The sequence below is a fragment of the Amblyomma mixtum genome, chromosome 10, assembly GCF_055824585.1.
Source record: "Amblyomma mixtum isolate Tamu chromosome 10, ASM5582458v1, whole genome shotgun sequence".
Taxonomy (NCBI): Eukaryota; Metazoa; Arthropoda; class Arachnida; order Ixodida; family Ixodidae; genus Amblyomma; species Amblyomma mixtum.
In genome coordinates this window covers 23,218,831-23,244,466 of record NC_143021.1, presented here as the reverse complement: position 1 = coordinate 23,244,466, position 25,636 = coordinate 23,218,831, and the positions used below count along the sequence as shown (strand labels likewise).

General features: G+C 48.6%; 1 protein-coding gene and 1 pseudogene across 1 annotated transcript in view; one reads left to right on the top strand and one right to left on the bottom strand.

Annotated features, from left to right (window-relative positions):
- Positions 1-879: 879 nt before the first annotated feature.
- Positions 880-25,636, bottom strand: part of LOC149325353 (ATP-binding cassette sub-family C member 3-like) — a 63,820-nt gene continuing 39,063 nt past the window's right edge. The window contains exons 7-11 of the mRNA XM_089564241.1: positions 7,063-7,209; positions 4,743-4,901; positions 4,054-4,220; positions 3,188-3,382; positions 880-1,110 (exon numbers count right to left, since the gene is read on the bottom strand). Coding sequence (XP_089420367.1) covers positions 999-1,110; positions 3,188-3,382; positions 4,054-4,220; positions 4,743-4,901; positions 7,063-7,209 — 780 coding nt within the window. The 3' untranslated portion in view covers positions 880-998. The remainder of the gene's footprint in view (positions 1,111-3,187; positions 3,383-4,053; positions 4,221-4,742; positions 4,902-7,062; positions 7,210-25,636) is intronic.
- On the top strand, positions 12,991-13,465 carry LOC149325354 (uncharacterized; annotated as a pseudogene).

Here is a 25,636-nt window from a genome sequence, read left to right as displayed (position 1 = left end):
AGTGACCCCGACTTCATCAACACCACAATCACTGGTGACGAGTCTTGGGTGTACGGGTACGACCCGGAAACCAAATCCCAGTCGTCACAGTGGAAGCATTCCACGTCATCAAGACCAAAGAAGGCCCTCCAAGTGCGCTGTAATGTCAAAGTGATGCTTACTGCTTTCTTTGACTCCCTTTGTGTGGCACACCACGAGTACGTACCCCACCGGGTAAAACAATAACCAAAGAGTACTACAGTAATGTCCTCCGTCGCCTACGTTGTGCTGTGCGGCGCAAGAAACCGGACTTGAGGTGAACAGGAAACTGGCGCATCCCTCACGACAATGCTCCAGCACATTCCGCGCACTTGATTCAGACTTTTTTGGCAAGAAACCAGAATCCTGTAGTTGAACAGACAGCTTACTCTCCTGATATGGCCCCCTGCGACTTCTGGCTGTTTGCCAAAATCCAGAGGCCATTAAAGAAAGCGCGATTTCAGACAAGGGAGGATATTATGGCTGTAACGACAGCTGAGCTAAACTCCATTCCTAAAGAACCCTTTTCGAAATAGTTTCAGCAATGGCAGCACCGCTGGGAGAAGTGTGTGGAGTCCCAAAGAGACTACTTTGAAAGTGATTAGGTTTCCACCGCTTCAGTTATGCCAGTTTTTTTTTCTTCGGCTAAAGGTCGGATACTTCGTAAACATCTACGGCGCTAATGCTAACGGCTCTGGGTCCCCTTTAAAAGCACTTTACCGCGCTTTCCCTTGCGTAATTTCTAGCCGTTCAACAAACAAAATATGCTTCAACGCAGTGCACGTTTGATTTTTCAAGGAACTGCACCGTGAAGCAGGAGTAGTTTTATTCTAATGCCCAACTAAAACACTGCGCGTAAAAGCGTTTTGTAAGCGCATAAAAACAGACATGACGACAATAACTCAAGGCGAACATTTGTAAGACTTAATAAAAACAAGCGCCTAGGGCGACAGAAGCACAGAGATTGTTGCTGGCGGTGATCAGACAAGATTGGCGTCCTTGGCCAGCTGGTAGAAGACGGACGTCTCTTGCTTGAGAAGATCACGTGGTGCAGCGAACTCCACGATATGACCGCGGTCCAGGACCATGATCCTGCAGTGCATGAATGCTACCGGTCACTTTTCCATTCAAGAGACACTTCTGGAAACCGGAGTCACACAGAGCCATCATACAGACATTTAGCCCCAAGGCGGTGCTGGTAGCAACACCTTACAATCGGCGCCAGACTATGCAAAAAGAGGCACAAGTGTAACCTCTTCGTGCTACTGTGCGATTATCTACAGTTGGAATTATTCTGCTAATGCCATGAATTTCATGCTGTCGTTCTAGCCTGCTTGTATAACTTGGCGCAGTGTAACGCCTGTAAAAGACTGATTGATTATAAGACTCGAGGGGGTTGCGTGTTCCAATCCAACCGGCGGAATGTGGTTTCAGTTCGTTGTACTTCTAGCCGCAATGACAGATTTCGCCGGTGTCTGTCCGCTCTCTCTTTCTGCGTGAACTTGTAGAGCTAAAGAACGTGGCGACGCGCGTCACACGGCGCAATGAGGGCAGCATGGCTGCAGCCAATGAAGAAGTGGCGCGCATCACAGTTACGGGCGTCGAGTCGCGGCTGTCACCGGGCGCTGTTGCACAAGCGTGTTACTCGGGAGCAAGGACTGAGTAGTCGCTTGCGCGCCCTCAACTTCGGTCGCGTCTGTCACCCCTCACGGACCGCAGACGTGCACGCACAGTTCTCCCTAGACCTCGGCTCCGAGCCGCATCATGAAGCAGCTTGTGCTCACATCCGCGCCTTAACGGGCGCTCGCCTTCAAGCGCACTTCCTTGCTAACATCAATTACCTTTCTTCGTCCTGGTGACCTTCTTTCACTGCTCTATATTTGGTGATGGCGAAACTAGAGCAAGTGCTTTGCTGATGCCGTGCATTCTCATCACATGTAGAAAAATACAGCAGGGGTAAGCAGTGCTAGCGCACCTACTTAGCGTCTGATCAAACGTGCAAATCGGGTCTTATTTTTTTTATTATACTTCCTAATAATTTATCTTTCAGCCATAAAATGGTTGCACTATTAATTTAAAGAAGTGAAAATATACCCCTATGCTTTATGGTTTCGGTGTTTGTTTGCTTCCTTCATATTTACGTCATAACGACATAATGAGCCCCTCATTTCTCTCCTTGTTTGCCGAATACAACGAAGGTTACACAAGCGCAACAAGACAACAGAGAAGCAGCAAGGAGTTTTCGGAGAGCGGCTTGTCTGCCCCTCCTTTAAAATTACGCAGAGGAAGAGGGCAGGCACGGCCGTGTCCAGATTTGTTAGGGATACAACACAGAGCAACTTAAAACAAGGGAGAAGAAAAGGCTGTACAGCACCGCGGTTGTGTCCGGTCTCTTCGTTCCTGTCTCGTTGTGCTGCGATATGTCCCTAGGTGTCATGAATTACCAACTATCCCGGTCAGCGACGCTCCATACTCGTGACTGCAAGTATGTTCCGCGCACTGCGGGGAGGCAGCAGCCTCAGAAGTAGAAAACGCAGGTGAATTTGCCGAGGCCGCGGACAAGCGTCCCTGTGACGCTTCTTTGATATGAATAGAGGTATTATACGATGTCGCTGGTAGTCACGGGTGGCATCAGGAGCTGTACATAAGGCAGACTTCGGGGTTGAGCTCATGTCTGGAGCTGGTATCATAAATCCACAACGGTCGTCTCTGTAATTTCTGCGTGCACGTATAGCAACATTATCTTCGTTGCACTAACCTGAGCGCAATTAAAATAACTAAAAGGCATCGACTCATACTAAAGACCGACAGACACAACCAAAACAAATTTAAGAGTAACAGAGTATCACCGCTGTGTTGTCCATTTCCTCCTTTGCTCTGCTCTCTTCTATGGCTTTCGGCCTTGCGCTGTTTAAATCGTACCATGCATAACCAACTCGCCATTCAGTTCCTGCTTTGAAGATTATAGCTGTGCTTGCAGAAGCACTATCTAGAAGCAGAAATTCTAAGCAACCTCTGAACACATCACGTGCCTACCAAAAAAGCTTGTCGTCATATTGCCTTCACCGGATTGACAAGGATTTAACGTCGACAGATAATTTGGCGTAAAGCACGCGCTTTCTACGAATCGATTGAAAAGTAAAACCCCTCAACAGTGATCTGGACTCGCCTGTCGTACTCGAGCACTGTGTTGAGGCGGTGCGCGATGGTGATAATGGTGCAGTCGGCGAACTCCCGCCGAATGGTGCCCTGGATGAGGTCGTCTGTTTCCATGTCTACGGCGGCCGTCGCCTCGTCCAGGATCAGGATGCGTGACTTGCGCAGCAGGGCTCGCGCAAGGCACACCAGTTGGCGCTGGCCGACACTGCGCCGGAGAATTGGGGGCTTTGAGAAACCCCCGAGGTGACATCGGTGCCCCCGTAAACATGCACGAAATGTCCCCTCGACTGCGCTGACCGGGGCATTGTAAACATTTCTGATTTCCGACATGCATGCACAAGTCTGAGAACGCCTTTGCAGGTCAACGCATCCCGTGCTTCAAAAAGGTGTATGTAATCTTATCAATATGCGTGACCACACAGCTATCGTTTTTCTTGACACCTAGCCTGTTTATGCTCCTGCGTCGCGGTGGACTACATGCCGGCTCCGTGGAGGCGTAAAGGCGACTTATTTCGCTGTGATCCATAAACGCTCGAGGAGAGGGTTCACAACATTGAATACTTCGAGGTTCTTCTCCTGAGCAATTCAAAATTCATTTGTAGCGATGAAAAAGCCTGCTTAGCTTCCACGCGTGAAAAATGCCATTACCAACGCCCAAAAGAGATTCACAAGTCTTATAACTCGACTTGAGTATGTTAGTGCGGTGATTGGCGAACTGATTTCACCAACGCAATGAAGCTTCAAAAGAGAATACTATTCACCGCATACTCTAGCAGTGTGAAGGGGCATGATATTCAGTTTTTTTAAACTTAATGCTTTAACACACTTAATTTTGATGACCTCTCAACTCTGCAATCAAAGACCAGGGTCGCATACCTGATGTTTTCTCCACCTTCTGTGATGTTGTGCTCAAGGCCTTTCTCCAGGCCAGCCACGTATTCTTTGAGGTGCGAGTGCTGAAGTGCGCGCCACAGCTCGTCGTCGCTAAACTTGCCGAACGGATCCAAGTTAGAAAGAAGAGTACCGCTGAAAAGCACAGGGTCCTAGGGGTTGGGAAATCCTTATTAACAGAAGTTTCCAAGGCAGAACACTTAGCCAAGCAGTATTGTAGCAACTATGGTGACGTTACACTTGTGGCCACTGGCAGGAACTTGATGTTGCTTATTCCACTATTTTATTGCTACGATTGCAAACGACTTGCGCTACATCTTCACTTATCGTATATTGTAGCTTGAGCATTCTTCCAAGAATTCTGTTTCGAGGTCATTAACCAAACTGCAGGTTTCTCATTACCGAAGCGATGAAAGCACAAACCAGGCATTTCTTCAGAACACGCCGTCCAGAATGCATAACTTTTAATCGTGAACTTCGCCCAAGGAGTGACAAAAATGCTCCGAGATGCGCGTCCTACTAACCTCTCGGAACGTCGCTGCACATATGGCATCATTGGACCACCTCAATGTTTTACTGAAGTGGTAGTTTTGGAAAGCTTTCTGTATAGGGTCTTACACTCTCAGTTTAAAGCAAATTTTTCGAAACCGTGCCAAGCAGTCGGGGAAACTTGCCTGCGGGATGATGGTGAGCTTGGAGCGCAGTTTGTGCAGACCTAGGTGGGAGATGTCAACGCCGTCGATGCAGATGGCGCCACCGGCCGCCTCGATAAGACGGAAGAGAGCCAACGTGAGCGAGGACTTGCCAGCGCCCGTGCGGCCCACAATGCCGATCTGAGGGGAGAGGGAAAGCAGTGGACTCTTAGAGCAACAGCAGTTAGGCTGTCTCGGTTCCACCGTAAACAATCTTCTCGATGGATTAAGGATCATGACGTCTTCAGCACCGCCAGATTTGAAACTGAGGATTATAATGTCCAGTACCTTTCATTGGGTTATAATATGAGGTTATACTGACCCTACCCAGCGTTTCACCTTAATCCATTCACTTATCCTATAGCGTTCCTTATTCGGCCAGCTAATCATCTTACCACATCATTACATTATGTCCATTCAACTCTGATTCCCGTACTTCCTCTAAGAAATACCTTGGCGTTCTCCAGTCATTCTTATCATGGCTTGCTTATATTGAATCTATATACTACCAGGCCTCGCGCACTCATGGTCATTTATGGCGAAACCGATAACCAGCACCACCTGAAGTCTGACAACTGGCTTATTATACCTATGTACGTCCGAAACAAATACGCTTCATTTATCTGGCATCCTTGACAAGTATGTCCTACCAATGAACTAGAAGTCGTTCAGAACCAAGACGCCTGTTTTATGTTGCAGTACTCGTGTGAAACTAGCGTCACTGCACCAAACAAGCCCTTTCCCTCCTAAGTCTTCATTTCGGTCGCGTCATATCACGTCTCCGGCTCCATTCCCTTTTCTGCTACCCTATTAGCGGGCACCTCCTAATAAAACCATCGTCACGAAAATCCTTTCACTTAGACTGCAGTAATCCAATAGCTGCCATGAAAGTAAGTAAGTAAGATGAAAGCAGCGCACTCGAAAAAGTGAGAAAATTCTTGTACGGTGTTTTCCTTTTGATAGAACTGGGCGCCAAAAAGAACTGGTAAAGAAGTGAAAAGGGGTCACAACACAGTGGTGGGTAAAAGCGTTGGAGTCAATTTCTTTGTTATTGTGAACCTATCAACAAATGCGCATTTGGTGCAGTGCTAACCACGGCGTAACTTACTAGTGGGATATCCTGAATGATAGCCATGCTGAGCTCACATCTGCATCATGCATGTTGATGCTGCGGTTGCCACCTCCTCTGCAGGCGCGGAAGGGCTCCTTTCTCAAAGAGGAGGAGGAGCTGTTGCTCTCAGGTGTGCGCGTGCCCACTGAAAGCGCATCCAGGCTTGGCTTGCGTTCGATCCGCATTGGCCGAAGGATACCGCGTTTAGCTGTCTGCTAGGTCGTTCGGAACTGGGCTTGGCCCGCGAACGGTACAGTGGGTTTCACGAGCTTTACCCAAGCGCACACTTCTGAAGAAAGCCGGGCGGCAGTATGGGAGACGCTTGTACCCATTTTTGCCTGTGGATTTCGATATGTTTTACTTGTAACCTTTCTCACATACCCGCCTCTCCTAAGGGAGCTCATTAAATTACTGAATTACTTTGCAGAAAGGTGCTCGGTTGGCATTCGTTCCTACTAAGGCCACAGGGAAAGCCATGACGTGCAAAGTGGGTAAGAAAAGCAAGTGAGAAAGTAGTACGTCAGGCCATCTGGTGCCTACTCCCATCACGCGTGAACAGGACGAGAAGAAAAGATACTTTCTCCTGATTGCGCGCCTTTAACTTTCTTCCGTTTGTACCGACGCCATATCATTTACAATGGTTTTGCCAATAGAGGGCTTTTTCCATCACCGATGCCGTGCGCTTGGTAGGGTATCCATTATCCAACTCTCCACGAAACTGATCGGAGCACGCATTTCTAATAAAATGCAGTCGTTTATTGGGAGCGGGCAGTATGCGACAAGAAAGATGCATTACAGATTGGACGTCAAAGCCGCGATTTATATTCAGTTAGCGGAATTCCAGAAAACGGCGCAGAAGGGAGATGGGGAAGCAATAATTGAAACATGCAGGCAGTACCAGCTCGAGCAGTTTTCAGTCAGCGGCTCTAAGTTCTCTGTCCCGTCCATTGTGCTGTATAGTGCAATTTTTGTGGGCTGTCAACTATCTCAAACCCCAGTTCTGATAGATCGGGGGGTCAGCTTTCGAAAATCATTCCAAAAGCAAGTGATTAAGGAGCACAGCCTGGCCTGATAACGCAAACAGGCGCGAAAAGCCGCTTTCTGAATTACTGCATTGAAGTGGGCTTGTGAGGTTCGAACTGTGGCAGAGCAAATATCGAGGGTGACCGCATCGCAGTGTGATGATCGTGCCTTCTCTCCGGGACTGATGTCGCAGCTGATGCCCTTGAGGACGAGTTCGAGGTCGTCCCTGTAGCGAGTAGAGTAGCGGTCATACACCACTCGGCCCGCCGTGGCCCATGAGTCGTCCGGCTTGAAGTCTGGCCTCTCCCACGGCGCCTGACGGGAAGGGAGGCAAGCATACGGATAGAGTGACAAAGAAAGAAACGCGGCCAGGCAACACGCTTACGAAATCAGCTGAATCGAACCAAATAACCTCAACTAAACTTCCTTCAGCTGCCTGAAATATGACAACGAAACTATCTTGAGGCATCCTGTGCATCGTTTTTCAATTTGCTCCTTTTAATGGAGGCACAGCTGTCTCAACCAGTTTTGTTAAAGAGCGCCATCCACTGAAGGAACGTAGCTCTGGCTACGTAATCTCAATTCGGAGTAAAATGTGCCTCACTGGGCATATAACTTCTGTATAAATGCTGTACTAAATAATTCTCACCTAGGAGTGTACGCGGGGAGGCTATTTGGTATCACATCGACAAACAAAACTGCGCGAAGGACCGGACACAACAAAAGTAAACAGGACGAGCGCAGTGCTGTCTACTTCTGTCCTCTGTCCTGACTACGTCTGTCCTCTGTCCTGTCTACTTCTGTCCTCTGTCCTGTCTACTTCTGTCCTCTGTCCTGTCTACATCTGTTCAGTGTCCTGTTTATTTCTGTTCTGTGTCCTGTCTACTTCTGTCCTGTGTCCTGTCTACTTCTGTCCTCTGTCCTGTCTACATCTGTTCTGTGTCCTGTCTACATCTGTTCTGTCTCCTGTCTACTTCTGTTCTGTGTGCTTACTACTACTGTCCTCTGTTCTGTCTGCTTCTGTCCTCTGTCCGGTCTACATCTGTTCTGTGTCCTGTCTACTTCTGTTCTGTGTCCTGTCTGCTTCTGTTCTGTGTCCTGTCTACTTCTTTTCTGTGTCCTGTCTACTTCTATCCTCTGTTCTGTCTACTTCTGTCCTCTGTCCTGTCTACATCTGTTCTGTGTCCTGTCTAGTTCTGTTCTGTGTCCTGTCTGCTTCTGTTCTGTGTCCTGTCTACTTCTGTTCTGTGTCCTGTCTACTTCTGTCCTCTGTTCTGTCTACTTCTGTCCTCTGTCCTGTCTACTTCGGTCTTCTGTTCTACTTCTGTCCTCTGTCCTGTCTACTTCTGTCCTCGGTCCTGTCTACTTCTGTCCTCCGTCCTGACCACTTCTTTCCTCTGTCCTGTCCACATCTGTTCTGTGTCCTGTCTGCTTCTGTTCTGTGTCCTGTCTACTTCTGTCCTCTGTTCTGTCTACTTCTGTCCTCTGTCCAGTCTACTTCTGTCCTCTGTCCTCTCTACTTCTGTCCTCCGTCCTGTCCACTTCTGTCCTCTGTCCTGTCTACTTCTTTCCTCTGTCCTGTCTACTTCTGTTCTGTGTCCTGTCCTTTGCGCAGTTTTATTTTTCATTATCCTCACCTAGATAACTGGATTTCCAGCTCCCTATCACATCGCTCCCAGTTCGTCTGATTGCTCTACTGACTACTTCAATTAATGTCACATCAAGGTTTGCCCAAGGCGCTGTGCTCTGGCCATTACTTTTTTAATATGCATAAACAATTTACCCAACATCAATTCTTCGAACGTTCTTCACGCTGATTGCTGCGTTTTATACGATGTGATTAATTGCTCTAATCACCGTTGCCTACAGCTTTCTAGGTTTTCTATTTGGTCCAACTCACGGCATATGAACATTAGTTCGATAAAAACTATCCTGATGTCCTTCTGTAATAAGATTTTTGTGTTACTCATTAAACGCCTGTACTCTAATCAGTGTGTGCGAGTATAAGTATCTTGGCGTCACTTTTACGCACACTTTGCATAAACCATTCACATTAGTTACATCTGTAATATAGCTCCTAAAAAGTTCAGTGTTCTTCGGAGGAAATTAACCAATTCTCCAAAAGAAAGGATATTAATGTATAAATCATTAGTACGTACAGTTTTGGACTATACTTCTGTACAATGAGATCTATATACGCTGTAACACATTAATGGGTTGAGGCTACCCAGAAAAAAGCTGTGCGTTCTATATTTCACCGTAATACCTATTTTTCCCCCTCTTCTGCACATTGTTCCCTGAAACTAGCAATGCTTTCTGCATGTAGCCTCAGCGACTGATTAAAATTCTTACATTGAATAATCAATTGCTTCGGTCGCGCTGTACTCCAAACTGTAATTTTGCTCCAGAACCATCAAGAAGGCACCACGAAATTAAGTCTGCTCCTTTCTATGCAGGTATCAACAGGTTCAAATTCACTCTTTCTCCGCGCAGCGCTGAAACCTGGAACGCATTGCTAGGATACATTCGCTCCGTTGAGTTTGCAAGTTTCGGACCAGCCATTCAAGACAATGATTTGCATTTATGCGCGCAACCCAAACGCAAATATTTCGCTTTTGTTCATACCTTATTTTCTTTTGTTCCCTGTTAATCATTGCTTGTATTTAGTTTGTAGATGATTGCTTGTATTTACTTTGTAGATACAGTTTGTATTCTCATTGCTTGTATTTAGTTTGCAGATACAGCCTGTATTCTATTTGTGCATTTTGAGCATATTCTTGTGGTGAACACCAAATTGTAAGTTCCCTCATATCTGCAGTTTTGCTCACCCACTCCTCTCGTAGCGCTGCTTTGCGCTGCAGTATGTAGAAATTAAAAATAAAAAATAAGACGCGCTTTTGTAGCCGTTTCTCATTGCAAATTAGCCCTCCCTACAAGAAATTGTAACCCTGAGAATTTTTTTAAATGCTAGATGAGCCCTGGAAGCTAATAAACCATTTAATTAAGAGAGATGGAGAGAGCGAAATCTTGAACTCCTTATCACACAAATACAAACGGGCCGTTGATACTTGTTTGGCGAAGAGCTATGCTTGGTTGAAACCTCACAAACAAGATTTGACACTTACAGAAATGTATGAACTGAAGCAAATTTATTAAGCACCACAAGTATATCGTTCAGCATTGCACACTGTGATTTTTCTTGAGAATTAGAACTTAAATTGAAGAATGAAGGTAATTCGAAGCAAGATCTTAAACTTTCCCATTGCCTTAATAGGGACCTTGTCAAGAAAAAATGCGTGATACCAACGTTAGTTCAGTACATTTTTCAATGCACTAATATCATTGGAAAGTCGTTATGTGAAGTACCAGGGGCCTGTGGCTGGTGTGGCTACCACATTTGCATTTTCCACGCCACCGCAGTTGGAAGGAAAATAGCTGATACTGAATCTTCCCAGCACAGCAATCATCCTTGGGAAGCCTTGGTTATCTGCTTTGGCAACATTTAAAGTAGGAACTTAGAACCCAGCTAAGTTACCACAAGCAACCTCGACGATATCTCTAACCCACTAAAGGAAGAGGAACTATTAATTTCTCCCCTCTATGAAGCAGCACGTTACGCATCTATGAAGGTCCTAAAGGATAGGGCAGGGTAGGGCAGGGCAGTGTATTCAAGATTGTAAAATTCCTTATCCCCCTCAACCATGTATTTTGCCTTGTTATTTAGCCCCCACCTGAGTGCAGACATACGTCTCCCACAAAAAACGGCTCCGCTTTTTCAGAACCTCTGCACTACAGAAAAGCTTGTACTAGCCCGAATTACATAGTGAGGTCACCACCAACGTTCCTATGACCAGGTTCAGTTTACAAACTGCGCCGCGTTGCGCGGAACCGCCACCGATGCTGCTCCCAGTGGCGCTGTAGTCGCACCCGGCTCCTGCGACGCGCAGTCAGCTTGAGTAGGCCGCTTTGACTGGTTTGTTTACCTCTCGTTCTTTCGTTCGTTGCCACGTTTTCGGATATTTACCGGCGTTCCGCAGCTAATGTGCGTGTCCGAAGACATCGATTTGCTTATTAGATGCAGTGCTGTGAGTGCGTCTAAGTCGACCAGGCCATGCCGACGTGTTGCGTGCCCGGCTGTACGAGCGGGTAACAGAGCGACACAAACCGGTCTGTCCGGCATTTCTTCGCGGCTCCTAGCGACGAGAAACTGCGCTCAGCCTGGAACAGGGCGATACCCCGTGCCGACAAAGACCTCTCAACCAAGTACAGGGTATGCTCACTGCACTTTCATGAACAGGACATTTTGAAAACTTACGTGCACGTGATCAACGGAGAAACTGTCGAAATCCAGAGGGGAAAGTGCAGCCTGGTCGACGGTGCACTTCCGAAAATTTTTCCGAACTTACCCTCGCACCTGTCAAAGCTAGCAGAGAAGAGACAAAAACTAAAGCGAAAGCAATGGTGCCGCTCACCATGAAACAGCAGTGCCCCATTCAGAAGAAGCATCATGCAGATCAAAGCCTGCCGATGTCGTGGTCGACAGTATACCCGAGTTGTCCGCGCCATCGTTTACTCAAATCGAAGGTGTACAGCTACCGCCATTGTGGCATCAAATCACTGTGGAGAACAGCAGCGGTAAATGTGTCGCATTTTTCACGCTGAAGTCTGAAAACAAGGCACTGCAAATAAAGAAATTTGTTGTTGTGGGCACCGACGGAGTGGCAACATCAAGTGGGAGAGGCCGCGAGGCGAAGGCTTTCCTGAGCGTGAGCATTAATACTCTGCAAGATCTTAGTAACCTGTTAATCAATGTGCACAATCGCTATGCATGCTCCGGATACGATGTGCAAAGGAGCAACTGTACTTCACGCAGATGCCAGGCACTCTCCAAGCAGCAAACATGCTCATTCTGCCGCACTGAAAAGAACCGGCTCTTGAAAAAAACATCTCAAAGGCAAAAAAGGCACATGTACAGACAGAGAAAGGGGCAAAATCTTCAGAAGAAAGCCATCAGGGCTGCAGCTGCTAGATTATCATTCATGAAGAATATGGCCGATCTAAGAGAGCAGCTGACAAATGAAAGATCCATATTAATTGGTAAGCATCTAACGTCGCTTCCACCTCTCCAACAGCTAGCATTCAAGATGTCCTTGAAACAAATAGAAGCAAAGGGCCTACAAGGTGTACGCTACACAAGGAGCTGGGTGCTGAACTGCATTCTTCTTCACATTTCAAGCCCCAAAGCATACAATGTGATACGAAAGATGAACTTGCTTCCCCTATCGACTTGCAGCCGCCTTAAACATTTACTTTCAGGTGTACCATGTGAGTACGGTTACAACCATGTTGTCTTGTAAGCGCTCGAGACATTCTTTGCAAGCAAGCGTGATGTTGAAAAGTATGGCACACTCGTGCTTGATGAAATCAAACTGAGAAAGGGAGTCAACTTCAACAAGTCAACATACAAATTTGATGGCTTTGTAGAGTTTGAAAACACAGGAGAGCAAAGCAAGGCTGTCTTGGCCGATGATGCTCTTGTTCTGATGTTTGTCCCTCTATTTCACATTTGGGTTCAGCCTATTGCAAGTTTCGCCACTAGAGGTGAGGCTCCTGGCGCTGCGTTGACCAAGATTGTCATAGAATCAGTGTTGCAGATTGAGCGTCACAGTGCCTCAGTTCTGGCTGTTGTCAGTGATGGTGCGGGTAACAACCGATCGATGTGGACACATCTTGGAATATCAGGGAAGTTGCACCGGCCTGTGAACAAGATTCCACATCCTACGCTTGAAGATGGACGCTTTCTTCATTTCTTGTGTGATGTACCGCATATTATAAAGTGCATCAGGAATCATCTCCTAACGCACACATATGCAAAGGTAAATGAAACATTACTGCACTAATAGTTGCCTGATGAATAATTCTGAAAGGTGCCTGTGTAAAACATGTCTTTTAGTCTGTTTCTTTTTTTTCCAGGCTGGCAGTAACTGCATCAATTTTAAACACTATGAACGCCTGTACGATGCTGAAAAGAATAACCACCTCAATGTCGTCCCAAAGCTCACGTCCTCTCACGTCAAGCCAAGCTAGCTGGAGAAAATGAACGTCAGACTGGCAACACAGGTACCTTCCAATGTCATGCCTCTACTTGGCACTCTGCTGGGGTAGTTTTGGTCTGCTTTTTGCTTTGTCGTGACAAAATGTTAACAAATGCAAATACTTGACTTTTTTCAAGTTATTCAGCAGGAGTGTCGCCATTGGGCTCAAGTTTTACAGGGACCAGCGTAAACCAGGCTTCGAGGACAGTGAAGGAAAAGAAAAATACACGATGCAGGTGAATGAACTGTTTGATGTTCTCAATGCCAGGCACCCTGCTGCCGGCATTCGCAAGAACTCGCCGAAAATCAAGGTAATGGTCGTTCTTATGCTTACTGCGGCATAATTGTGAGCCAGATATATTTAAGGGGGAATTAGTTTGCCGCACTGCAGGTGATAAAAGACTTCCTCATCATGCTGAACATGACTGAAAAGAACAGCATTGAGAGAAACACAAAGCTCTTTGCATCGCAGTTGACAACAGAATCCATCCGAGTAACACTGATGTCGGTGCTGTACATAATCTCTCTGCTGCTTGACGAGGACGTGAGATACATGCTCACTGCAAAACTCAACCAGGACCCATTGGAAGTGAGTATATTTTAGGATCCATTTTGACATAGATTGCCGCTTTTTGTTGTGCACTTTATATATTGCCACGTATCATTGCAGTGTGTGTTCGTTCACGCTCAAGGCAGCAGGAAAGGGTCGTTATCACTTTTGTTCGTGGTGCGAGAAGCGACCAGACTAATCTCGATTGTTCGCAGCCATGAAAGGCTGCATCTAGGTTTTTACAGATTACGTACGTAGATGATCTTGACCTGTTATCTGGAAGTTTCCTTGCCGGCTTTAAATTGAGCGATGCCGCGAGCGGCGGACATTCGTAGTTCGACGATTGACGAGCACGCTTGTTGCTTACGCCGCCACCAAGTGAGTCAGTTCTTTTGCGGACGCCAGTCATCCCAAATAAAGAGCTTCGTTTCCAAGACTGGTTGGTGTCTTCCTGACCGCTGGACTGCCGTCACTACAACGTGACATCTGCTGGAGGTGCTCGTCGGCGCAGATTGTAGCGTCGGGCGTCGGTGTGCTGCTAGTCTACAAATCTGGCCGCAAACATTCCGATGCAGACTGCCTATCGCGAGCCCCCGTAGACGCTGCACCGGAAGAAGACGACGATGCTTTCCTAGGACCGGTAAGCGCCAGCAGTTTCGCGCAGCAGCAGCGCTCGGATCCTGAGTTGCAAAGCCTAGTTGATTATTTGAATGGCAAGACCGCATCGCCTCCCCGGGGGTTCAAGCGCCAACTGTCGTCCTTCGTCCTTCACATTAATGTCCTCCTGAAGAAGAACTTCGCGCCCAACAGGACAGTACATCTTCTTGTCGTGCCCAAGAATCTTAAGCAAGAAATTATGCAGGCATGTCATGATGAGCCGACTGCAGGGCATCTCGGGATTGCTCGCACGTTGCACCGCATCCAGGAGAAGTACTATTGGCCGCGGCTAGCTACCGACGTTTCCCATTACGTGAAAACGTGCCGTGAGTGTCAGCGACGCAAAATGCCTCCGACTAGACCAGCCGGACTCCTGAACCCCATACCACCTGCAACTAAGCCCTTTCAGCAAATAGGAATGGACCTCCTCGGCCCCTTTCCTACTTCATCATCAGGTAACAAGTGGATCATCGTGGCCACCGACTACATGACCCGATACGCCGAAGCAAATGCGTTGCCTAATGGTACCGCAACAGAAGTCGCAAAATTTTTTGTCGAGCAAATTCTCCTGCGACACGGCGCCCCCGAAGTGCTCATCACAGACAGAGGGACGGTATTTACAGCGGAGCTGACGCAAGCCATTTTAAACTACAGCCAGACAAGCCATCGGAGGACAACTGCCTATCATCCACAAACCAACGGACTCACAGAGCGTCTGAACAAGACCATCGCAGACATGCTCTCCATGTACATCGACGCCGAACACAAGACGTGGGACTCCATTCTGCCCTACGTGATCTTCGCGTACAATACTGCCGTCCAGGAGACAACCAGGTTTACCCCATTCCAGCTGGTATACGGCAGGAAGCCCACGACAATACTCGACGCAATGCTCCCGCACGTTTCCGACGAAGACAACCTCGACATCGCCGCCTACATTCATCGCGCCGAGGAAGCCCGAAGACTTGCGCGGCTTCGCATTCAAGACCAGCAGCACACCGACGCCCGACGCTACAATCTGCGCCGACGAGACACGCATTACAAGCCAGGTGATGGTGTTTGGATATGGACGCCAGTTCGCCGCCGTGGATTGAGTGAAAAGTTGCTGCGACGCTATTTTGGCCCGTACAAGGTTCTCCGTCGCATCGGTGACCTCGACTACGAAGTCATCCCCTACGGCACGACAGCATCTCAACGACGCCGCACACGCCCGGAAGTCGTACATGTCGTACGCCTGAATCTATATTATGAACGCTAAAGGACTGGAAGTTTTCATTGTCCGTGTTTATTTTCATTTTAAAGCATCGAGACGATGCTTCTTTGGAAGGGGGGTAATGCCACGTATCATTGCAGTGTGTGTTCGTTCACACTCAAGGCAGCAGGAAAGGTTCGTTATCACTTTTGTTCGTGGCGCGAGAAGCGACCAGACTAATTTTGATTGTTCGCAGCCATGAAAGGCTGCATCTAGGTTTTTCCAGATTACCGTAGATGATCTTGACCTGTTATCTGGAAGTTTCCTTGCCGGCTTTAAATTGAGCGATGCCGCGAGCGGCGGACATTCGTAGTTCGACGATTGACGAGCACGCTTGTTGCTTACGCCGCCACCGAGTGAGTCAGTTCTTTTGCGGGCGCAAGTCAGCCCAAATAAAGAGCTTCGTTTCCAAGACTGGTTGGTGTCTTCCTGACCGCTGGACTGCCGTCACTACAACGTGACAATATGTTGTTTTTTTTCTCTTTCAGCGCTTTTTTGGAGTAGTGAGGTCATTTGGTGGTGATGAAGATCACCCTACGATAGGACACTTCGGCCAAATATTCAGGCTATTGAGCCTGTACACTCCTTTAAAGATGGCGACTAAAGGAAATTGCACTGGTGATGCAGATCCTGTACTTGTCACAGTAGAGGACAGCCTAAGTTGGAAGAAGCTTGAAGTTCTCCAGGAAAAGAAAGAACGAGAGGACAGGCTCGGACAGCTCATCCACAACATTGTCCTAGAGGAGCTGCCAGTAGAGGATTCAGACCAGCACAACTATGGCCGGCCCACTTCAACTAATGCAGCATTATATTACCTTGCTTGATATGTGGCAAAGAAAGCAGCGAAGTTCTCAAGCTGCCAGGACTGCTGCGTTACTCTCCTTGCTACAGATGACATACCGCCTGCAGCTGTTTTGACGGAGATGCGCTCCTTTGTTCCGGGTGCCCTCCAGCTGCCATCAAAAGCCCTGACGTCGCTTCTTGCAAGAATTGAGAGCGCTATTATCAAAAGGACGAAGTCTAACGTAGTGTTTGGAGACTTGTTTTGGTCTATCGTAGAAGACTTGTCGAAGGGGAGCAGCCTTGTACAGGTCGGATGTTGCATTCATTGTGAAGAGCTGTCTGCGCGTATTATTAAGTTCTTTCACGTTACACGCATGCATTTTTATGCAAAGTATCTACGGCAACACAAAGACACAAGTGTGCAACTTAAAGTGGCCAGAAAGCGTGCTAAGCTTTTGTAAAGAACAGCCAGTGAAAACGTACAGTCAACCTCGAATGTAAATGTAAGGCGGCTTTGTCAAAAAAATATAATTTCTTTAAATCTAAAGCATAATGTTCCATGTTTTTTGGTGCACAGTGCAATTCGCGCAATCGGAATTAGGTTAGGTTTATTGGGGTTTAACGTCCCAAAGCAACTCAGGCTATGAGGGACGCCGTAGTGAAGGGCTCTGAAAATTTCGACTGCCTGGGGTTCTTTGACGTGCACTGACATCGCATAGCACACGAGTTTCTAGAATTTCGCCTTCATCGAAATTCGGCCGCCGCAGCAGGGATCGAACCCGCGTCTTTCGGGTCAGCAGCCGAGCGCCGCAACCACTGAGCCACTGCGACGGGCACAATCACAATTAGTCTGCACATATGTATTCAAGAATGCATGAATTGAGCGGGCAATGATTAAATTTTTCGTTAATATTGCCTTCCATTTACTTTTGATGGGACCTGTACCTTGCGTGAGCTGTTATTCCTTAGAAGTAACAGAGAGAAGTAAAATTCACTCCAGAATGCCTCCGAATAAACTGCTGATGGAAGCCATATTGTCCGGTTGCTTTCTAGTGCATGCTAAAATAGCTATTTTTGGCAGTGACACAAGCGCGGTCCTCGGATCACGGCCATCTGCAAAACACGGCCAGGTCTGAGGTAATTCGGGAATCTTGCCGGCTCGCACATAAGGATCCGATACGATCGCAAAGTCGAAATCACCAGCCATCATCTCTGCCACCAGCACCGCGACCGAGGCCAGGCGTCCGCAAAAACTGGAGGCTGCAAGAAATTAAAAAAAAAAAACAGGCCCGGGCCTGTTTTTTTTTAATTTCTTGCAGCCTCCAGTTTTTGCGGACGCCTGGCCTCGGTCGCGGCGCCTTCTCTGCGGTCGTCCGCCTGATTTTTGGGCGGTTTTTACGCCGCGGGACTTGGCCGCGCTCGTTGGTATGGGCCGGCGTCTTTGGCTGCCCCAGCCCTGCTGCGGTGGCTGGGTCGCTGGTCTCCTTGGCCGGCTGAGATGGCAGATGAGGAGCCTGGTTCGCTGGAGTTGCGGTCGGACCCGGGCGCGTCGTTGGCCCATGACATTTCACCTGATGGTTCGTCCGGCGGCAGCACGGGGTCGACTCCTGCGCGGGTCCCTTCTGGGGGCTCTCCGGCGTTCTCGGAGGACGGGGACGCGGTCCTGGGTGACCTGCGGTCGCCCGACCTTGTGGGCCGCGAGTCCCTGGCCTCGGATGGGGCCTCTCGCGCCGAGGCGTCTTCGGGAGGTGTGGGGTCGGCCTCCTGTCCTTCCCGGATTGCTGTCGTTGGGGGTGCTGTGCCATCGGGCGTGGCGGCGCCTTCCGGGTTGTCTACTGACGAGTTTGCGGTTGCTGAGGGCCAGGTCCCGCGCCTGGGCCTTGGCTTCGCCCCATTACCTGAATTGCAGCCGGTGCTGGACATCCAGCAAAAATTATCTACAATGGTGAACGAGCCATCGTACAAGCTGGTGGCTCATGCGCGGCCTGAGGTCGTCAACCTCGTGGCCGTCATCGCAAAACACTGCTCGGACTTCCGAGCCCTGGCCGCTGATGCCAGGGGTCGAGCGGAAGTTCTCCGGGATATGTGGGCCGCGGGCCAACGAGAAAACGCGATGTTGCGCGAGCGCCTGGTGAGGGCCGAGGCGCGTCTGGAGACGTCGACCTCCCGAGCTCAGGCGCCGTCTTTTGCGGATGTGATGTGTGGCCGGGCACCTTCCTCTGCGGTGTTGGACACTGTGGAGGCGGTGCCGTCATCTGCGGTCGCCGGTCAGCCTTTGCGGCAAGTCCCACATCACGTGGCATTTCTCACTTCTTCGGTGGAGTCTCAGGTCGCGCCGGGCGACTTAGTTAAATCTCTAAAACAGAACATTAACCCGGAAGAGGCGGGAATTGGCCCGGTTGTTTTGCGGCCTACGGCGACCGGGGTAACAGTTTTGGCGCAGGACAAGTCTAGTCTTGAAAATTTGCGTACTGCGGTACAGTCCAACTCGGTTACTCGCGCAGTTATGTCTGTTAGGGTGGCCGAGCGTCGCAGGCCGCATGTTAGGATCTTTGGAGCCGATCCTGATGTTGCGGGTGAGTCTGTTATTGAGCAGCTAAACGCGAAGAACCCGGGACTTGACCTTGATCCGCGCGCCACTAAGCGCCGTTACACCTTTAAACAGCGCGATGGCGCCAAGACTCATGTGTTAGCGGTCGCCCCAGACGCTTTTAAACGTCTTATTGAAAGGGGGCGTGTTTCTCTCGGTTGGTCCTCTGCGTTCATAGCAGAGGACTTACATGTGCCCATGTGTACGTTTTGTGCAACCTATGGGCAGTCGCGTCGCGGCTGTAAGCAGTCAGCGCATCCTGAGCGGGCCACCTGCACGGAGTGTGCGGGTAACCATCTAGCGGGGACTTGCATGGTTCGCGCGGGTAATGCAGCGGTGGCCTGCGCGGAGTGTTGCAGGGCGGGTCGTAGGGGCCCGTCGCATCCTGCAGGGGCGCGGTCTTGTCCCATTCTGATCGACCGAATGGCAAGACTGCGTTCCAGAACTGATTATGGCGAGAGGTAAAAAGGGAATCTTGGTGTCGAGAGGGCGGGGAGCCGTGAATTTTCTTTTTCTTCTTCTTTTTCTTTTAAGTTGGGGCTGGCGTTGCGCCTCTGGGCGCTGGCGCTTAAGTCGTAAAGCATTAGCACTTCTTCTTTCTTTCTGGGTTTGCTTTTCTGATGATGGCGGGGTTTTTCCATTCGGTTTTCGTCTTGTTTTGATTTTCGTGCCGCGCCTATTAGGAGTGCTGGCGATTGTTTGTTCTCTTTCTTCTTATTATTATTTCTTTATTTTATTTCTGGTTTTTAAATCCGAGGCCAATTTTCTTAGTCTTTTTTGCTGTAAAGTGTTAGCACTTCTTCTTTCTTTCTGGATTCATTTTTCTGATGGTAGCGGGTTTTTTCCCTTTGTACTTCGTCTTCTTTTGATTCTGGTACCATGCTTCTTTGGAGTGCTGGCGATTGTTTGTTCTTTTTCTTCTTCTTCGTTCTTTGTTTTGTTTTTGGTTTCTAAATCCGTCTTTAATTCTCTTAGTTTTTGTCAATCACATTTTGCAATTCTTTTTGTTTGGCTTGATTGGCAAGCTTTAGAATTTCTTTTTAGGCACTGTGATGCTTTGGCACTTCTTCTTTCTTTCTGGATTTTTTATTCTGATGGTGGTGGGTTCTTCCTGTTCGTTCTTCGTCCTTTTCTTTTGATTCACGCGTTTTGCCTCTTTGGACCGCTGGCATTTATTTGTTCTTTTTCTTTTTCTTCTTGTTTTTTTGTTTTGTTTACGGTTTTTAATTCCGTCGCTAATTTTCTTAGCCTTTTTCGATCGCGGATTTCAGGTACTTTTGTTTTGCTTGATTGGCTTATTTCAGAATTTCGTTTTAAGTACCGTCATGCTTTGGCACTTCTGTTTTCTTTTCGTTTTTTTGTTTCGTTTACGGTTTTTAAATCCGCTACCATTTCCCTTAGCCTTTTTCGCTTGCTGTTTCCCAGTCCTTTTGTTTTTGTTGACTGGTTAGCCTCGGAGTTTTTTTTTTTGGGTACTGTGAGGCTTTTGCAGTTCTTCTTTTTTTCGGGATTTGTCATTTTGACAATGGGTTTTTTCCATCTGCTTTTAGTCTTTTTCTTTTTACTCTTGCACAGTGCATCTTCAGGGTATTGGCGATTATTTTTTCTTTTTCATTTTCTTTTTCTTTCTTGGCTTTATTTATGGTTTTTCAAACCGCTGCCCTTTTTCTCAGTCTTTTTTGTTCATGGCTCCCCAGTTTTTTCGTTTTGCTTGAGTGGATTGTTTTAGGATGCGTTTTTAGGTATTGTAAAGTTTTGGCACTTCTTCTTTCTTTCTGGGTTTGTTATTCTGATAGTAGCGGGTTTTTCCATTCGGTCTTCGTCTTCTTCTCTTGTTTTTTTGGTCGTTCTTTTTTGGAGCTCTGATGATTGTTTGTTCTTCTTTTTTTTCTTTTTGTTTCTTTGTTTTATGTAGGGTTTTTAATTCTGCTGCTTCTTTTTCAAGTCTTTTTCATTTGCGGCTTCCCCGACCTCTCGTTTCACTTGCCTGGTTAGTTTTAGGATTTCTTTACGGTAGGTTTTTGGTCCTGTTTGATCGTTGTTTGAGGACTTTAGAGAACAACTTGCATGATGTGCCAGCACTCCGGTCTTTTCAACAGGCCTTTTTAGTAATTAACTTGGTTTTTTGTCACACTCTTCAGTGGCCGGTTCACATAGCTTGTTTCGATCGCGGTTCCGTTTGGTTGTTTTATTTTTCATTTCATAATTTTACGAAATGGCTCAAAATATTTCGGTAAATTTTATTCAGGCTAATTTGGATCATTGTCGTAGAGCAACTGGAGTGCTGGTGGCAGAGATGATGGCTGGTGATTTCGACTTGCGATCGTATCGGATCCTTATGTGCGAGACAGCAAGATTCCCGAATTACCTCAGACCTGGCCGTGTTTTGCAGATGGCCGTGCTCCGAGGACGCGAGGACCGCGCTTGTGGTATGTCGGACGCGGTCAGATTGCTTCCCGCTTTTGATTACGGAGTGCGTGGTTGCAATAAGATGCACCACATCAATGCACTCATTTCTTTTGATTGCAGTCTATGCGCCCCCTCATTCCCCTATGTCGCCCGTCCTGGGAGTGGTGGAGCATGCTTTGATGCTCGCGCCCGGACTGCCCGCGGTAGTGGCGGGGGATTTTAACGCGAAACATGAGGTTTGGGGTCCGGGTGTTTGTGATGCGCGGGGGGGTGAGCTTCTTAGCTTTGTGATGAGTTCGGGCCTTGTAGTCCTCAATGATCCGGCGTCCCCTCCCACATACACAACAAAGTACACTGACAGTTGGATCGACGTCACTCTCGCCACGCCGAGTTTAGTGCTGGCGGGGGTGCGTTGGTCAGTTTCAGATGTCGAAACACTCTCCGAACATAAACACATACATGTACACATTGGTGGTGGCGGGGGGGCCGCCAGAGAACGTAGGCTGACGCACGCCGGTACGACGCGACTAATTAGAAACTTAGTAAACAGTGATTTTTTCTGGACGATTCAGGGTGCGTGCTTAGCTTCGGGAGCGGCACTCGATCGAATAATGGAAAAATTTTACTCTATTTTTGACAAGGAGCGTCACAGACAGTCTTCGGTTCGTCGTGCTGGTTCAGGCGGGGCGTCGGTGAGGCGGGCGGAGTAGTGGACTGTGGAGTTGCAGGCTGAGCCCCGGTGTGTTCGCGCACTTCGACGCAGGTTTCAGCGCTGTAGAACTGAGCCGCTCCGTCCGTTTTACCGGGCGGCCTTTAATCAGGCTTTGACCAGCTTTCGGAACCGGGTTGCTGCTGCGCGTGAGGCCGCTGCGCGTGAGTTGGCGCGACAGGCGGCACTTGAGAATTTATATGGCCGTCCTTTCAAACAGGCTTTTGGTCGAATGAGAGGACCGGTGATTTTGCCCCCTCTTGTGCGGCCGGATGGTACGTTTACCAGTTCTCTGCTGGAGACGGCGGAGCTTCTTTTGAATGCTCAGGTCCCATCTGATGATGTTGCTCAGGACTCACCCGAGCATACGGTGTTGCGCGCGGCGGTATTGAGATCCGATTTGGGAGGTCCCGACGACGTACCCTTCACGTATGGAGAGACGGCGCTGGCGGTGGCGCGGGTGAAGATTGGTACGGCGTCGGGATTGGACGGGATCACGCCACGTGTGGTCCGTGCGCTTTGGGCAAGTCATCCAAATTTCTTTCTGTTTCTTTTTAATTCGGCTTTGAAATTGGGTTATTTTCCTTTGTCTTGGCGTCGTGGGCGCATTATTTTTTTGCCTAAACCTGGCCGACGGCCTGATGCCACGTCATCTTATCGCCCGGTCGTGATGAATTCGACGCTCGGTAAGGTGCTGGAGCGTCTACTGTACGGGCGGCTTTATCATTTCCTGGCTAGTCGTGGGCTGCATCATGAGGCGCAATTCGGTTTCACCAGGGGTCGGGGGGCGGTTCACGCGCTCTACGTCCTGGTTTCAAAATTGCGTTCGTTGCGGGACGGTGGCCTGCACGTGCTGCTCGTTGCCATAGATTTCAAGGGGGCTTTTGATAGCGTGTGGCATCCTCTGGTGCTGAGTTCGCTCAGTGATTGGGGGTGTCCGCGGAATCTCTGCGCGCTGCTCCGATCATTTCTTTCCGATCGAGAGGTGGTGTACCGCTCTTGTGCGGGCGACGCGGTTGCGCGTCCGACCTTAGGCAGCCCGCAGGGTTCCCCGCTGTCGCCTCTTCTGTGGAACGTAGTGGTGCGTGGCCTTCTTTCGGTGGAGATGCCACGGGGTGTGTCGGTCCAGGCTTATGCGGACGACGTTGTCGTTCTTGTGCCTGGTCCCAGCAGAAAGGAGCTTGAGGTTTTGGCTGAGGATGCGCTCGGTCGGGTCGCGTCTTGGGCGAAGGAGACGAGGATTTCCATCACACGGGAGAAGACGGTGTGCGTTCTCATTTCTCCTCCTCGTAGGGGTATGGGACGCACAATGCCCGCAGTCCACCTTGACCGTGTACGCTTGCCTTTTCGGCCTGCGGTCAGGGTGCTGGGCATCGTCTTTGACCGCACTCTCTCCTTCATTCCCCATGGCGACAGGCTCAAGGAGCGTGCCGAGAAGCTCTCTGCGCACCTTAGTACCTTTTTGCGGCTTAGCGGCATGCCGGCACCTCCCCGTTTGCGGGTGCTTTATCGCCAGGTCGTGTTGCCCACGCTCGCTTACGCGTCGCCGGTGTGGTGGACTGAGTGTCGCCACTCAGGTCTTCGCGCGCGCATTTTATCGGTGCAGCGAGCTCCGCTTATGGCGTTAGCGGGTGCTTATTCCACGACTAGCACGAGGGCGCTGCAGATTCCCCTGCACGCGCCGCCGCTAGCTCTCGACCTGGATCGGCTGAACGCGGAGTTTGAGCTTTTTGCTCTTAGCCGCAATGTCTCTTTTGGTGCGAGACAGTTCATTGCGACCGAGGTCGAGAGACCGTATGATGACTCTCTCCAGCATCCGGCGGCGGTGGTTGCTTTTCAGCACGTGCGGTTGGATGTGCGCGCTGCGGCGATTATGGCGTCGTTGCCGGGCGTTCATGTCTACACCGACGGATCTTATACGCCGATCGCCGCGGGCGCCGCATTCGCTGTTTTCGCGGCCGGGCTTCGCATTCGGGCTGTCGGTCGGTTTCGTGTTGAGGGTGCCTCTAGTGCCTATTGCACGGAGGTGGGTGCCTTCAGGGAGGCGCTTGGGCATGTGCGTGAGTTGCCTGGAGAGTCTGCCGTTTACGTTTATACGGACTCTCTCTCTCTCCTTGCGGCACTCTCGATTTTTCACACCACTGATTGCCGGGTGGCCGACCTGAAGGATTCTTTGACCACCATTGCACGGAGGCGCCCCATCAAAATTTTTCACGTCCCGGCTCACTCGGGAGTCTTGGGCAACGAGGTTGCTGACATTGTTGCGTCGCGGGCCAATCGTTCGCCGCGGGTGAGGTTGGCGCTGCGTTCAAGGGCAACAGTTCGCCGTGCTTTTCGTGAAGTCGTTAATTTGCGGTGGTCGGTATGGTGGCGAGAATCTAATGCAGGCACGGTTATTTTTGAATGGGTGCCCGACGTCCTTCATTTGCCTGCATCTTTTCCCCCTCTTAGACCACTTGTGATTTTGCTTACTCGTCATGGCCGTTTTCCAGCTTACTTTCATCGTTTTGGTCTGGCACCTTCGGCAGAGTGTCCTTGTGGTCACTCTGTCGGGGATGTCAGCCATTATCTATCCTCATGTCCAATCACAAGGGATTTGGCGCAGCAGCTCCCGGGTTTTGCGGATCAGAATGCTGGTCGCCACACTGTTTGGCGGCGGTGGTTAGATGATCGCCGTGCGTCGTCAATTCTGCTCCGTATTGTGTCAGAAATCAGTCGTGCTCTACCAGACCGAGTGCGGGCGTCTCGAGCGCGACCTTATTAGTCTTCAGTCGAGACCCAGTTTTAGTAATCCCTGTCGTTTATCTTCAAATTTAGTTTTTTGTCATTTTTCCGGTTACCTTTTCTTTTTCCACTTTCCTATCTCTAAAATATATTTTTATTTATTTTTTTTGTTTTGTTCGGGTCTCGGCTTATTCTGTTCCTTCATTATTCCTTTATTGTATACAGTTTTACTTTTTTCCATACCTAGTTCTGTTTTTTTTCCTCAGGCAAAGTCTACTGTCTTGCCTCCTTTGCTTTTAACAGGTGTTTTTGGCGCGCGTCATGCAGAGTGGGATGTTTTTTTTTTTTTAAGTCGTTTTGGGAAAAACGGCGCGCTTTTAGTTGCCACAGTTTCGTGCCTGCTCGGGGGGCCTCTCTGGCCATACGAGGTGGACATTTTTATGTCCGCCCTTCTGGCAGGTGCGTGCTGTGGTTTGTTGGGTGTGAATGTGTGTGTGATTGGTTATCTTTTTTTTTAGTGTGTTTCTTGTTTCTCGTTTTCTCTTTTCTTATTTTTCTTTTTCCTTCTTTTCTTTTCTTTTCCCTCTCTTTCTCTTTTTTTATTTATTTATTTATCTTTCTTTTTAGCTTATCTTGTCCTTTTGTTTTCATTTCTAGTTTTTTCCTTTTTCGTTTTTTATATTTTCTTTATTTCCTTGTTGTAAATATAATATTACTTCTTGTTTTTTGTGCACGTAAGAGATTTCATTTCATTTTATTCTTGGTATTGCTCTTTTTTGTTTTCTCTGCTGTTTACCTGGGATTATTTTTATTAATTTTTTTTCTTTCTTTTTTCTCCTCCTTTTCCTTTTCCTTGTTCTTCCTGTTTTCTTCTAGTTGTCTGTTTTTTGTTTTCTATTTCATTTTCACTTCCATTTCTTTGTAGTTTTTTAAGCTTTTTTACACTCATTTCTTTGTTTGTAATTAATGGACG